The following is a 14,417-nucleotide window of genomic DNA, read 5'->3' as shown; positions in this document are numbered from 1 at the left end:
CCTACCTAATGCAGCGACCCATGTGCCATTTTATGATGGATCGAGGTCGTTCTTTAACTTCCTTTTCTATGTGCAATTCACACAAGCTCTAAGCACATGTGAGTATGCGCCTATAGCAGGGGTCCTCACCTCTGAACCGCGACTTCCACTTTCCTGCAGAGTTTAGCTCCAACCCTAATCATACACACCTGAACAAGCTAATCATAATCATACACACCTGAACAAGCTAATCAAGTCTTCATGATTACTTCAAAGTTACAGGTACACAAAAGAAAAAAGAAGAAACTGTGCCTGGCTGTTCTTCTGCTCAGTGCTGTGTAGCGCCGACTAGACGACAACAGTTCAAAGAGGAAGAGGCCCGGGTGTGAGGGTGATTCTGCCAGCTCTTTTACTCACTCTGGATGAGGACAGATCTTGGAGAGTGGGGAAGGTGTACCAGTGATTCGTTCAGCAGACGATCCGCTGTAGTCTTCTGAGATCTGATAGCTGAGCTGAACCAGACAGTTATAGAAGTGCAGAGGATTCAGTGACTGCAGAGCAGAATTGTATCAGCATCTCCTGTGGCAGGTTGAACTTCAGCTGGCGAAGGAAGTACAGTCTCTGCTGGGGCTTTTTAACAATGGAGTCAATGTGATTGTCCCACTTAGGTCCTGAGAGATGGTAGTGCCCAGGAACCTGAATGACTCCACTGCTTCCACAGTGCTGTTCGTGATGGTGAGAGGGGGGAGTGCAAGGGGGTTTCTCCTAAAGTCCACGAACATCTCCACTGTTTTGAGTGTGTTAAGCTCAAGGTTGTTATAACTGCACCAGACAGCCAGTCTGTAAGCAGACTCGTCACCGTCCTGGATGAGGCCGATAAGTGTAGTGTCGCCTGCAAACTTCAAGAGTTTGACAGAGGGATCTTTTGCGGTGCAGTCGTTGGTGTACAGGGAGAAGAGCAGTGGGGAGAGAACGCACCCCTGGGGGCGCCAGTGCTGATTATGCAGGAGCTGGATGAGAGTTTTCCCAGCCTCACTAACTGTTGCCTCTCTGTCAGGAAGCTGGTGATCCACTGACAGATGGAGGCGGGCGCAGGGAGCTGGGTTAGTTTGAACAGGAGGATGTTTGGTATGATGGTGTTGAAGGCCGAGCTGATGTCCACAAACAGGATCCTCACATAAGTCCCTGGTCTGTCCAGATGTTGTAGGATATAATGCAGTCCCATGTTTTGACCAAAACACTGCAGTCGTGTCCAGTCATTTATGGATGTGGCCTTTACAATGTTGGCTCCATTGTCTGTAGTTATACAAACAATATTTTCCTCCTCCAATTTCCAGTTTATGAGAGCATCCTTTAATCCATGTGCCAATGTTTTGCCAGTGTGGTCCTCAGGAAAAAACCCAGTCTGTAGGTTCCGACTTTTAAACTCAAAATCATGAGTAATGAAATTAATCGTTATGCTCATGTCTGGTTTCTTTGCTCTGAAATAAAATACTGTACATCTCGCAGTTCCGTTTCAATTGCTCCACGACACGCGAGGCATTCCCAGGCCAGCCGGGAGACATAATCCCTCCAGCATGTCCTAGGTCTTCCTTGGGGTCTCCTCCTGGTGGGACGCGCCCGGAACACCTCCTCCGGAACAGATGCCCGAGCCACCTCAGCCTCTCGATGTGGAGGAGCAGCATCTCTACTCTGAGCTCCTCCCGAGTGACCGAGCTTCTCACCCTATCTCTAAGGGAGCGCCCAGCCACCCTGCGGAGAAAGCTAATTTTGGCCGCCTGCAGAGGTCATGACCCACAGCTCAGTACCATAGGTGAGAGTAGGAAACGTAGATTGACCGGTAAATCGAGAGCTTCGCCTTGCGGCTCAGCTCCTTCTTCACCACAACAGACCGGTACATGGACCGCATTTCTGCAGCAGCTGCACCGATCCGTCTGTCAATCTCCTGTTCCATCCTTCCCTCACTCGTGAACAAGACCCCAAGATACTTGAACTCCTCCACTTGAGGCAGGAACTCTCCACCAACCTGAAATGGGCAAGCCACCCTTTTCCGACTGAGAATCATGGCCTCGGATTTGGAGGTGGTTATTTCTATCCTAGCCGCTTCACACTCGGCTGAAAACCGTCCCAGTGCATGTTGAAGGTCCTGGTCTGATGGGGCCAACACGACAACATTATCTGCAAAAAGCAGAGACAAAATCGTGTGGTCCCCAAACCTGACACCCTCCGGCCACTGGAAATGATCCAGCCCCTACTCCTAGAAATTCTGTCCATAAAAATTATGAACAGCACCGGTGACAAAGGGCAGCCCTGTCGGAGTCCAACATGCACAGAGAATAAGTCTGACTCACTGCCGGCAATGAGAACCAAGCTCCTGCTCCGGTCGTGCAGGGACCGGAAAGTCCTTAGCAAAGGGCCTCGGACCACATACTCCCAGAGCACCCTCCACAGGACGCCTCTAGGGACACAGTCGAATGCCTTTTCCAACTCCACAAAACACATGTGGATTGGTTGGGCAAACTCCCATGAACCCTCCAGCACCCTAGAGAGGGTATAGAGCTGGTCCAGTGTTCCACGACCGGGACGAAAACTGCACTGTCCCTCCTGAATCCGAGGTTCTACTATCGGCCGAATTCTCCTCTCCAGTGCCCTGGCATAGACTTTCCCGCGGAGGCTGAGATGTATCTTCCCATATCTTTTGCCAGGTGAAATGCTATTGCATCTGTAATATCTTTCTGCCTGAGGGAGTTTGATGGGTATTGGTGTTGCGTTGAATAGCGTTGCTTTTATAGAAGTTTGTTTCGTCTGGCCGTAATTCAATGACCCATTACCAATTATTCCTCTATTATACTATGCAGTGGCATTCAGCTACGCTGTACTCACAGGCGTCATTTCCTATGGGGACAGGGGGGACATGTCAAAATGCCGTTTGTGTCCCCCCCCCCCCCCCCCCTCCAATTTCAAATTCGTTTGATTTTTAACAGTAAAGTCACCTGTTGTTGTTTCTGGCGTTTCATCGCTGTCTGGACGCGCGCATTGACACAGGCTCGGTCCTGCTCCTCTGTGGTATCGCAGTTGCGGCACAGTCAGCGATGAAACACCAGAAACCACAACATGTGACTTTAATGTCCTCATGGATGAAAAGAACAAAAGGAGATGTGAGTTGGTGGATTCAGTAAATTAGCTCAGGTCAGGATAATCATAGTCTTGCATAGCCAGACCTTCAGACTGACGGCTGAAGGTCTGAAATTCATAGCAGCTTTCTTTGATCAAGGCCCGCCCATAAGGCCGTTTGACCGACATGTCAAACAACCAATTACAGTTTGTTTCGTTCAGCGTCACGTTTCGGTGCGTGGAAATGTCCCCACAACAACAGAACGGCGTGCAACAAGTCTCCACTAAGTGCCTCAAACAAAACTCCTGGACATCTCTTAAAGGTGCCCTAGAATGTGAAATTGAATTTAACTTGCCATAGTTAAATAACAATAGTTTAGTACATGGACATGACATACAGTGAGTTTCAAACACCATTGTTTTCTCCTTCTTGTTTAAATCTCGTTTTTGAAAAACACCCCTGAAAAACGGGCGAATCTCCACATAACACCAACTGTGACGTAACCGATGGGATCATTAATATGTACGTACGCCCCCAAAATTTGCATAAGCCAAGCCCTTTCAGAGATACGGTGCTACACAGAACTGCGCTGCGCAGGTGAAGCACACACACACACACACACACGCACACAGACACACACACACACGCACGAACGAACGCACATACACACACACTTACCACTCCGAAACGTCCATTTGCATTCTACAAACAACCGCTTGTTCCTCAAACTCTGCATCGTCGTCTGAAACCGGCTCAAACATATACGGTTGTACACCGAGGCCGTTTCTCAATACCAAGTACGCAAACTTCGGACTTGCGTCCTTGGTAGTTCAGACTTGCCAAGTTCGACTTAGGAGAACGAACTCCCGAGGACGAGAGGATGCAAGTCCGGTTATTCTGCAAATGTGACAGCGGTGTTCTTGATCGCGTCACTCAGCACGCTCTGGCTACTCCGGTTATCTTTTTATGCATATTTTTATTTAGGCAACAAAAACGAAATATGGTATAAAACAACACTCTGCCTCTTTCATTTAAAAAAAAAAAATCTTAAACATTAAATGGCCACACAAATGTGGTTCAGGCAACGTGTACATTGATTATCTTCACTGCATATATTTATAACAACACGAAATATAAAACGCAACCCTGCTTCTTTTTGTTTTCATTTTAAAAATATGAAACATTATTGAACATTAAAACTGACATTTAAAAAACAGAGACGGGGTTGTGTTATTTTATTTTATTATACATGTACAGTGAATGTATAATAAAATAAATATAAAAAATATTATATATTTTTTTAAATATATAACTGTCAGCCTAAAATAAAATTACACAATTGACTCTTTTCGTTAAATGTCAGTTTTAATGATCTGATATCCAGTATAAAAGTATAAGTAAATAAAAATAAATAAAGCAAACAATTCAGTCAAACATAAGTCAGCTTAAAATAGCCTATAGCTCAAGTTAAATAGCCTAAATATATACAATTATGAAACTTCACTTTGCCCTCAGCCAAAACGATTTGCCATGGAACAAATTATAGATTAATGAGACCAAAGATCGCCCGTTAGATATACACAAGACAAATAATATCTCATGTTTAACCACTAGACTAGAGACACCAGAGCCAGCGGCAAACATCAGAAGCACTAGCCGAGGAAAAGCTGTTCCAGTCGGGGTTATTGAGCGCTGAGCGCCCGGTGATCGCCTGGATCTCACAACTCCGAAAACGTCAGATACATTTTTCAAATAGGCGCTATCTTTATAAATAAACCACAGATTTGAGCTTTAAACAACTACATTCTCGACTGAAACACTCTTAGAATTACATTTCGTGACACGATAACAGTAGTATTTTGATATTACGCCGGTTTTCTCCTCTGCCATTGACGCTTGCTGGTGGGACGAGATGCATTCTGGGATACCTGTCAGTCTCAAGTCTGCACAAGTCACCTCTACATGCATCCTCGGTAAAAGGGCGGATCAAGAACACATCCGGGGATTTGAACTGGACTTCGCTAGATGTGAACTTTTGAATTGGGACAGTACTTGGGCAGCGACTGATGACGTATCACAAGAACACAAGTACAGACAAGAACGCATATTGAGAAATGGCCCGAGTCTCTCCATTTGCACGTCGGACCTGTTTGCTGTGACTCTCTGAGCTCTTGTAATGAGCCCGCAGTGAAAGAGCCAATCAGAGCAGAACTCCTCATTACTATTCATGACCCTTCCAAATAAGGTAAAAACAGACCATTTCATTCTAGGGCCAATTTATAGGTTTGGAAATTGACCTGTAAAACCTTTTCTGGACATTTTAAATGGCTTTTTAAGCCACATACCCTCTATGTAGATATCAGGGACAAAATTAAAATATTATTTCAACACATTCTAGGGCACCTTTAAAGAGTCTATGCCGTGAACCTCGCATACTTTTGAGAATCCTACGTTTAGCTGATCTTGATAAATGCTCATTGTCACTCATGTAAACACAACAGTTTTTCTTCCGCAATCACACGTCTGCGATTTGTTTCCCGGCGGACCGAAAATCCGGACCGGACTCAGCAATGTATGACAAGTAGTGCTGTCAACATTAACGCATGCGATTCGTTTTTGTTCAGCTTTAACATGTTCAAATATTTAACGCAATTAACGAAGCATTCGTTTTTTCTGTCAACCTTTAGCTAGCGTTATATGATCCCACTCTTATTCATAAGGTATATGATATAATAAATAAGGTATAATTAATAATTAAGTGATTCATTGAGTGATGATTGACCATTATTGAAGACACGTGATGTTAACAAGCAGAATCACCAAAGGAGAAAATCACAATTTTAAGTGTATAATAAGAATAGTGTTTTCTTTAGTTGGGCTCACGACCCTTGACATTTTAATGTACCCTTATTGTAACACTTTTGAGTGTTGTCTCAAATAAATTCCCACGAGAGTTAATTTAACACTGGAGTTTTTGCTGTGTATATATAAATGAAGTGTGATCATGACGCATCTGTCAATGCAACTCTTCTGGAAGTTGTGGTTTCACAAGCACAAACTTAGTAGCCTAATAAAAGCTTCATGGTGCACACACCCACACCCACACCCACACCCACACACACAGCAAGTGATCTTGACCTGAATGGCCCATGTGTGGCCCTTGTCTTTAATCCAGATCTAGGCCAGTCCAGGACCGTCATTATTTGCGGCATGAGGACCGAGGGAAAAGGGGCTTTGTGGACCGGAGCTGGGCCAGACAAACATTGATATGTAGGAAGGTGTGATGAAGTTATGAAACTGACATGAGGTTTTGTGAACAGAGTTTGCTGCCGATACAGTTAATATTCTCACTGTACCATAAGACTGAATCTATACTGTAAAACACTTTTGCTGCTATTGAGACGGGACACGGGTCAGGTTAGGGACAGGTGTGTGTGGTATGAGTAGGTTCAAGGGTAGGTTAAGGTGTAAGGGTCAACAGTGTTATTACAAATGTAGTTACATACATTAATTACAGCTGTCCATTCCATGCAGCTGTCTTTATTTAACGTTCTGCAAAGGTTTAAATTCGAAAGTGCATGTTTACATTCACACACAGCAATATTACACTGTGTGAAAGGGAATATATAAAAAAAAAACATAATTGGGGAACTTTAACTCTTTAACTCGCAGAAGTCAAAAACCACCTCAAGCAAGCGTGAAAACTTTTTTGTGAAATAAGGGCTTTTTATTATAAATTTGGCGTTTCCATCACTCGTTTCTGATGCGATACTTCAAAATGATTTGTGTGGAACTGTTCAGTCAAAGCACTTTGTTCAGTGTCAAATATAATACTTCTTTATAAACTTGGTTGGTTTCTGGATGCCACAGTTCAGCTCACTTTCTGATCCAGAGCTTCAGTTTTACACCAGAGATCTTTCTGATCGCTTCTTCAGCTTTATCATAGAGTCAGGACTAAACACTCAGTTGATGAGATCAGAGGAAGTGACCAACCAGAGGAGGAGCTGGTGACGTTTAAAGGAAGAGCTGTAACTATATATAATGAAGAGGAAGACTGACAGCAACAGAAAATGTCTGATAAGTGTGATCTGTGTCTGCTGGGACTGATCATTCTCTCTTCACTTCTCACAGGTAAAGAAATCTGTATTTTCTCTAAACACATTTAGTGGAGTTAGTCTGGAAAGAGTTCATTTGAAAATGCTCAGTTTATTCTTGCACACATTCACGTTGTGATCTCAGAGTTGTGTATTGATACTAGGGATGGGCATTTTTGTCATTTTCTCATTTCGATCATCGACAGGTCTCAAAAACGAGTACTCGAGTAATCAGGGGGGCGGGGCTTGTGCGGGGGGCGTGGCGTGTCCGTCATGAAAATGTTAGGAAATGTTACATGTAAGACTGTTACGAAAATTAATGTTGACAAATAAAAATATGACATTAAACATGAAAACATGAACGTATGACTAGAAAAAATAACACTATGATGCATCAATGTTTTCGAAAAAGAAACATCTAAAAGGAAAAGCTGCTTGAGGTAAAGCTGAAGAGTAAATGATCTCTAGTAAACTGAAGCACGTTCTACGACAACCTATGAGATTAATAATCAGATATCCTAGATACAGAACATAAACGTAACATGACAACTTACATGATCAAAAGCAGGCGAATGCGCATGTGAACTAGTGGTTTGATAGGGAAATTTTGGATGCGCTATTCCCTTAACAGCGCTGATACACGAGCAACTAAAGCACAGAGAGTTTACAACATTATATCACAATCCTGTTCTCATTATAATGCTGAATATCTTTTGAATAATGGCGCTGCACATCTTGCACTTCATTTTATTTTGCGTGATAGAAAGTGATTACAGTCACTGCGTGTTTTCAAAGCCATAACTAGAAACAACCATCTTGCATCCTGCAATGGAGCCGAGACTGAAGAGTGAATGCACGGTCGTTTTTTTGCTAGCTGGTTATTAAACTAAATTAAACACGTCTTGTATTTGTGATTAATCAGATATAGACAACATAAAAGTAATCTTGCAACTTACATCTGCACAAAAGGACGCGGATGCGCACATGAACCGTGACTAGTCTGATGTGTAACGTGAGCGAGCTTCCTTTAACAGCTGAAAAACTAAAGCTCAAAGAATTTACAAAATTATATTACAGTCGTGTTCTCAGTATAATGTTATGTAATATAGATTGGCGCTGCACATCTTGCTCTTAACTGTATTTCAAGATTAAAGTAATTCCTGGCATCATTGCAGTGCATTTTCAAATCCAGTTTCCCTTTATTTCGCCGGTCTGGAAGGCGTGCTCTCTAACGGTAACCAATCAGACCTCAGGAACCGGCCCAAATGCCACAATAACCAATCAGAAAAAAATAAGAATATTTTTTCAATCATTGTTTTCATGATCGATGGTCGCTGTCACGAACGAGTATTGAGTACTCGATCGCTCTTGCCCATCCCTAACTGACACACACAGATCATACTGTATTATTCCTGATACTGGACATAGTGTCACTCAAACATCTGATGATGGAGAATTATCTTCATATTAAGAGTGTGTCAGTGATTTGAACATCTCTCTGATAAAGACTAATAGTTTATTCTGGAGAGTGTGTTGTTTGCTTTTAGTGAGGGGGAAAGGGCTGCCAACTCTCACGCATTCAGTGTGAGACTCACGCAATTCACACGTTTCACACACTCTCACGCCACACATCCATTTTCTCACGCACAGAAACATCGCGAAGCAAAGAGGACACGGAGACTGACAGACAAGAGCAGGTTACTTATGATATAAAATAAGTATAATATTGACCAAATGAGTCAATATTGAATCAAATCACACTACAGTAAAATTGTCACTCAGACATTTCCGATGGTCTTGCATTAAATTTATGAATGTAACATCAACATTGAAAGCTCCTTAAAAGACATGCAGGAACATTTAAAGGGTTAGTTCACCCAAAAATGAAAATGCTGTCAGTAATTACTCTCCCTCATATTGTTCAACCCCGTAAGACTTTTGTTCATCTTCAGAACACAAATGAAGATATTTTTGATGAAATCTGAGAGCTGGATCACTCCTCCATAGGCTGCTAGGTAATTGCCCAGAAAAGTTAGTAAAGTCATCATTAAACTAGTCCAAGCGACGACAGTGGCTCAACCTTAAGTTTATCATGCGACGAGAATACTTTTTGTGCGCGATAATAAATAAACATAATTATTTTATTCAACTAATAATTTTCTTCTGTGTGGGCCACCATGGCCATTATTGTGCTCTGTGAAAGTGATGGTGTAAGCCAGGGGTGGGGAACGTTGATCCTGGAGGGCCGCTGTCCTGCAGAGTTCAGTTCCAACACTGATCAAACACACCTGAACAAGCCAATGTCTTCAGCATCACTAAAGGCGGGCATACACTGTGCGATTTTGAGCCAAATTCTGACAAATAATTTATGACAACATTTATTATGATAGCCTACCAATTTATTAATAAAAGTAGCCTAGGCCTTCCCTAATAATATAATTCCCTAATAATATAATAATAATAATACAAAACTAATAATAATTTAATACATACAGTGCTATGCATAAGTTTAGACACCCATGCTAAAGTTGCCTAAAAAGAGGAATAAAAAAATCATCTTTTGGAAATTTATCTTAATGCCGTAATTTAAAAAATGAGGAAAAATCCAACCTTTAAGGACACCAATTTTCTTTGTGAATGAATAATGTATCGTAAATAAATAAATGTTCTTCCTTGAAATACAGGGTGCATAAGTCAGGACACTCCTATGTTAAATTCCCATAGAGGCGGCAGATTTTTATTTTTAAAGGCCAGTTATTTCATGGATCCAGGATACTCTGCATCCTGATAAAGTTCCCTTGGCCTTTGGAATTAAAATAGCCGCACATCCTCACACACTCTTCACCAAACCTAGAGATTGGCATGGTTTTATTTCAGTTCGCCTAATAGCTGGTTTGATTTGCATTGACAGATGATCTTATGGAAAGTACCCCATGCCAATCTCTAGGTATGGTGAAGGGTGTGTGATGATGTGGGGCTATTTTAATTCCAATAATAATAATTTAATACATGAATTGGAAATGCTAAATCATCTTGATATTGATGCTTGTTATGACAATATCTCCCTCTGGATACATGATATCGTCTAGGCGCATCCCGGCACGGGTGTTTATCGCGCTGGTCATATTTCACACGTATAGTGTGAGCCGTCGAGTCGCAGCTCGGCGTTTGGACCGTATAGTGTGAGCAGTCGAGTCGCACCTCGGCGTTCGGACCGTATAGTGTGAGCAGTCGATTCGCAGCTCGGTGTTCGGACCATATAGTGTGAGCCGTCGAGTCGCAGCTCGGTGTTCAGACCGTATAGTGTGAGCAGTCGATTCGCAGCTCGGTGTTCGGACCATATAGTGTGAGCCGTCGAGTCGCAGCTCGGTGTTCAGACCGTATAGTGTGAGCAGTCGATTCGCAGCTCGGTGTTCGGACCGTATAGTGTGAGCCGTCGAGTCGCAGCTCGGCGTTTGGACCATATAGTGTGAGCAGTCGAGTCGCAGCTCGGTGTTCGGACCGTATAGTGTGAGCAGTCGAGTCGCAGCTCGGTGTTCGGACCGTATAGTGTGAGCCGTCGAGTCGCAGCTCGGTGTTCAGACCGTATAGTGTAAGCAGTCGAGTCGCAGCTCGGTGTTCGGACCGTATAGTGTGAGCAGTCGAGTCGCAGCTCGGTGTTCGGACCATATAGTGTGAGCCGTCGAGTCGCAGCTCGGTGTTCAGACCGTATAGTGTAAGCAGTCGAGTCGCAGCTCGGTGTTCGGACCGTATAGTGTGAGCAGTCGAGTCGCAGCTCGGTGTTCGGACCATATAGTGTGAGCCGTCGAGTCGCAGCTCGGTGTTCAGACCGTATAGTGTGAGCAGTCGAGTCGCAGCTCGGTGTTCGGACCGTATAGTGTGAGCCGTCGAGTCGCAGCTCGGTGTTCGGACCGTATAGTGTGAGCAGTCGAGTCGCAGCTCGGTGTTCGGACCGTATAGTGTGAGCCGTCGAGTCGCAGCTCGGTGTTTGGACCATATAGTGTAAGCAGTCGAGTCGCAGCTCGGTGTTCGGACCGTATAGTGTGAGCAGTCGAGTCGCAGCTCGGTGTTCGGACCATATAGTGTGAGCCGTCGAGTCGCAGCTCGGTGTTCAGACCGTATAGTGTGAGCAGTCGAGTCGCAGCTCGGCGTTTGGACCGTATAGTGTGAGCAGTCGAGTCGCAGCTCGGTGTTCGGACCGTATAGTGTGAGCAGTCGATTCGCAGCTCGGTGTTCGGACCGTATAGTGTGAGCCGTCGAGTCGCAGCTCGGCGTTTGGACCATATAGTGTAAGCAGTCGAGTCGCAGCTCGGTGTTCGGACCGTATAGTGTGAGCAGTCGAGTCGCAGCTCGGTGTTCGGACCATATAGTGTGAGCCGTCGAGTCGCAGCTCGGTGTTCGGACCATATAGTGTGAGCAGTCGAGTCGCAGCTCGGTGTTCGGACCGTATAGTGTGAGCCGTCGAGTCGCAGCTCGGTGTTCGGACCGTATAGTGTGAGCAGTCGAGTCGCAGCTCGGTGTTCGGACCGTATAGTGTGAGCAGTCGAGTCGCAGCTCGGTGTTCGGACCGTATAGTGTGAGCAGTCGAGTCGCAGCTCGGTGTTCGGACCGTATAGTGTGAGCAGTCGAGTCGCAGCTCGGTGTTCGGACCGTATAGTGTGAGCAGTCGAGTCGCAGCTCGGTGTTCAGACCGTATAGTGTGAGCAGTCGAGTCTCAGCTCGGTGTTCGGACCGTATAGTGTGAGCAGTCGAGTCGCAGCTCGGTGTTCGGACCGTATAGTGTGAGCAGTCGAGTCGCAGCTCGGTGTTCGGACCGTATAGTGTGAGCAGTCGAGTCGCACCTCGGCGTTCGGACCGTATAGTGTGAGCAGTCGATTCGCAGCTCGGCGTTTGGACCGTATAGTGTGAGCAGTCGAGTCGCAGCTCGGTGTTTGGACCGTATAGTGTGAGCAGTCGAGTCGCAGCTCGGTGTTCGGACCATATAGTGTGAGCCGTCGAGTCGCAGCTCGGTGTTCAGACCGTATAGTGTGAGCAGTCGATTCGCAGCTCGGTGTTCGGACCGTATAGTGTGAGCCGTCGAGTCGCAGCTCGGCGTTTGGACCATATAGTGTAAGCAGTCGAGTCGCAGCTCGGTGTTCGGACCGTATAGTGTGAGCAGTCGAGTCGCAGCTCGGTGTTCGGACCATATAGTGTGAGCCGTCGAGTCGCAGCTCGGTGTTCAGACCGTATAGTGTGAGCAGTCGAGTCGCAGCTCGGTGTTCGGACCGTATAGTGTGAGCCGTCGAGTCGCAGCTCGGTGTTCGGACCGTATAGTGTGAGCAGTCGAGTCGCAGCTCGGTGTTCTGACCGTATAGTGTGAGCCGTCGAGTCGCAGCTCGGTGTTCGGACCGTATAGTGTGAGCAGTCGAGTCGCAGCTCGGTGTTCGGACCGTATAGTGTGAGCAGTCGAGTCGCAGCTCGGTGTTCGGACCGTATAGTGTGAGCAGTCGAGTCGCAGCTCGGTGTTCGGACCGTATAGTGTGAGCAGTCGAGTCGCAGCTCGGTGTTCAGACCGTATAGTGTGAGCAGTCGAGTCTCAGCTCGGTGTTCGGACCGTATAGTGTGAGCAGTCGAGTCGCAGCTCGGTGTTCGGACCGTATAGTGTGAGCAGTCGAGTCGCAGCTCGGTGTTCGGACCGTATAGACCAACGCTATTTTTGCGTCATCGAAGGGTAACGCCCCTTTTTGGGGGAAAACAAACGGATTCCCCTGAGAACAGAACTCGCTCTAGATCTGCAAAGTTTCTTAAAAAGCAAAAATGGCACAAACATACACACTCTCTTTGCCGGCCGAGGACCGTGAGCGGTATTTAAAGAGTAAGTAGCCTATTTTTTTGTCATTAACACACTCACAGTATGACAAACTAGACGATGAGGCCATGTCAAAAGGAGTCGGTGGTTTACTTGGATCATATTTCATTTGATTTATTATAAGCTATTGACATAGTTTTGTTATCGACTAGCTATACTAGTTAGAAAGACGAAGCTGCTAGCAGCTAACGTTAAAGTTACGTGATTAGCTCTCACTAGGCACGCTACCTTGGCTGTTAACTGATTTTACTGTTGAAATAGTGGCAGGCTAGGACTAAAGTGGACTTGGCTGGTTTCTGCTTGTGTCACTAATTCAACCCCCCAAACTATCTGTATTTAACATGAAGTATTGTACTTGCTAGTTACTGGCTTTAATTTCGTTATCATACCAACTAAACTGCTGCTAGCAGCTTCATCTTTCTAACGTTAACTAGTAACAACGTTAGCTAGTCAACAACAAAACTATGTCAATAGCTTAAATCAAGTGAAATATGATCCAAGTATACCACCGACTCCTCTACACATCGTCTAGTTTGTCATACTGTGTATGACAAAAAAAAATAGGCTATTTATTTGGTGATTCCACGAGACAGTGGTAGATGTCTGAAACTCTGAATAGTCCATATTTGGCCACTGTGTGGGGTCATTAATCCAGTTTTCGACCATTTCAAAGGGACACCTCTGTATCCCCATATCCAGTAGCTTCTTTAAATACCACTCACGGTCCTCGGCCGGCAAAGAGTGTGTATATTTGTGCCATTTTTGCTGTCAAGAAACGTATTAGAGCGAGTTCTGTTCTCAGGGGAATCCGTTTGTCTTCCCCCAAAAAGGGGCGTTACCCTTCGATGACGCAAAAGTAGCGTTGGTCTATAGTGTGAGCAGTCGAGTCTCAGCTCGGTGTTCGGACCGTATAGTGTGAGCAGTCGATTCGCAGCTCGGTGTTCGGACCGTATAGTGTGAGCAGTCGAGTCGCAGCTCGGCGTTTGGACCGTATAGTGTGAGCAGTCGAGTCGCAGCTCGGTGTTCGGACCGTATAGTGTGAGCAGTCGAGTCGCAGCTCGGTGTTCGGACCGTATAGTGTGAACAGTCGAGTCGCAGCTCGGTGTTCGGACCGTATAGTGTGAGCAGTCGAGTCGCAGCTCGGCGTTCGGACCGTATAGTGTGAGCAGTCGAGTCGCAGCTCGGCGTTTAGACCGTATAGTGTGAGCAGTCGAGTCGCAGCTCGGCGTTCGGTCCGTATAGTGTGAGCAGTCGAGTCGCAGCTCGGCGTTCGGACCGTATAGTGTGAGCCGTCGAGTCGCAGCTCGGTGTTCGGACCGTATAGTGTGAGCAGTCGAGTCGCAGCTCGGTGTTCGGACCGTATAGTGTGAGCAGTCGAGTC

General features: G+C 45.5%; 2 protein-coding genes across 3 annotated transcripts in view; one reads left to right on the top strand and one right to left on the bottom strand.

The window, feature by feature from the left end:
• LOC307000690 (uncharacterized protein) overlaps positions 1–14,417 on the bottom strand; it is a 441,581-nt gene that overhangs the window by 299,152 nt on the left and 128,012 nt on the right. The gene's annotated exons all lie outside the window — the stretch shown is intronic.
• The window catches only part of LOC307000677 (uncharacterized protein), a 64,506-nt gene that overhangs the window by 26,842 nt on the left and 23,247 nt on the right, over positions 1–14,417 (top strand). Inside the window, exon 1 of one of the 2 annotated variants that reach the window (XM_079616451.1) lies at positions 7,055–7,225. The exons of the other annotated variant lie outside the window; for it this stretch is intronic. Within the exon in view, the coding sequence (XP_079472577.1) occupies positions 7,165–7,225 (61 nt within the window). The 5' untranslated portion in view covers positions 7,055–7,164. Of the gene's footprint in view, positions 1–7,054; positions 7,226–14,417 lie in introns of those variants that run through there. 2 annotated transcript variants of the gene reach the window in all.

The sequence above is a fragment of the Phoxinus phoxinus genome (genome assembly GCF_949152265.1).
Source record: "Phoxinus phoxinus genome assembly, chromosome: 1".
NCBI lineage: Eukaryota > Metazoa > Chordata > Actinopteri > Cypriniformes > Leuciscidae > Phoxinus > Phoxinus phoxinus.
This window is presented reverse-complemented; position numbering and strand designations above follow the sequence as displayed.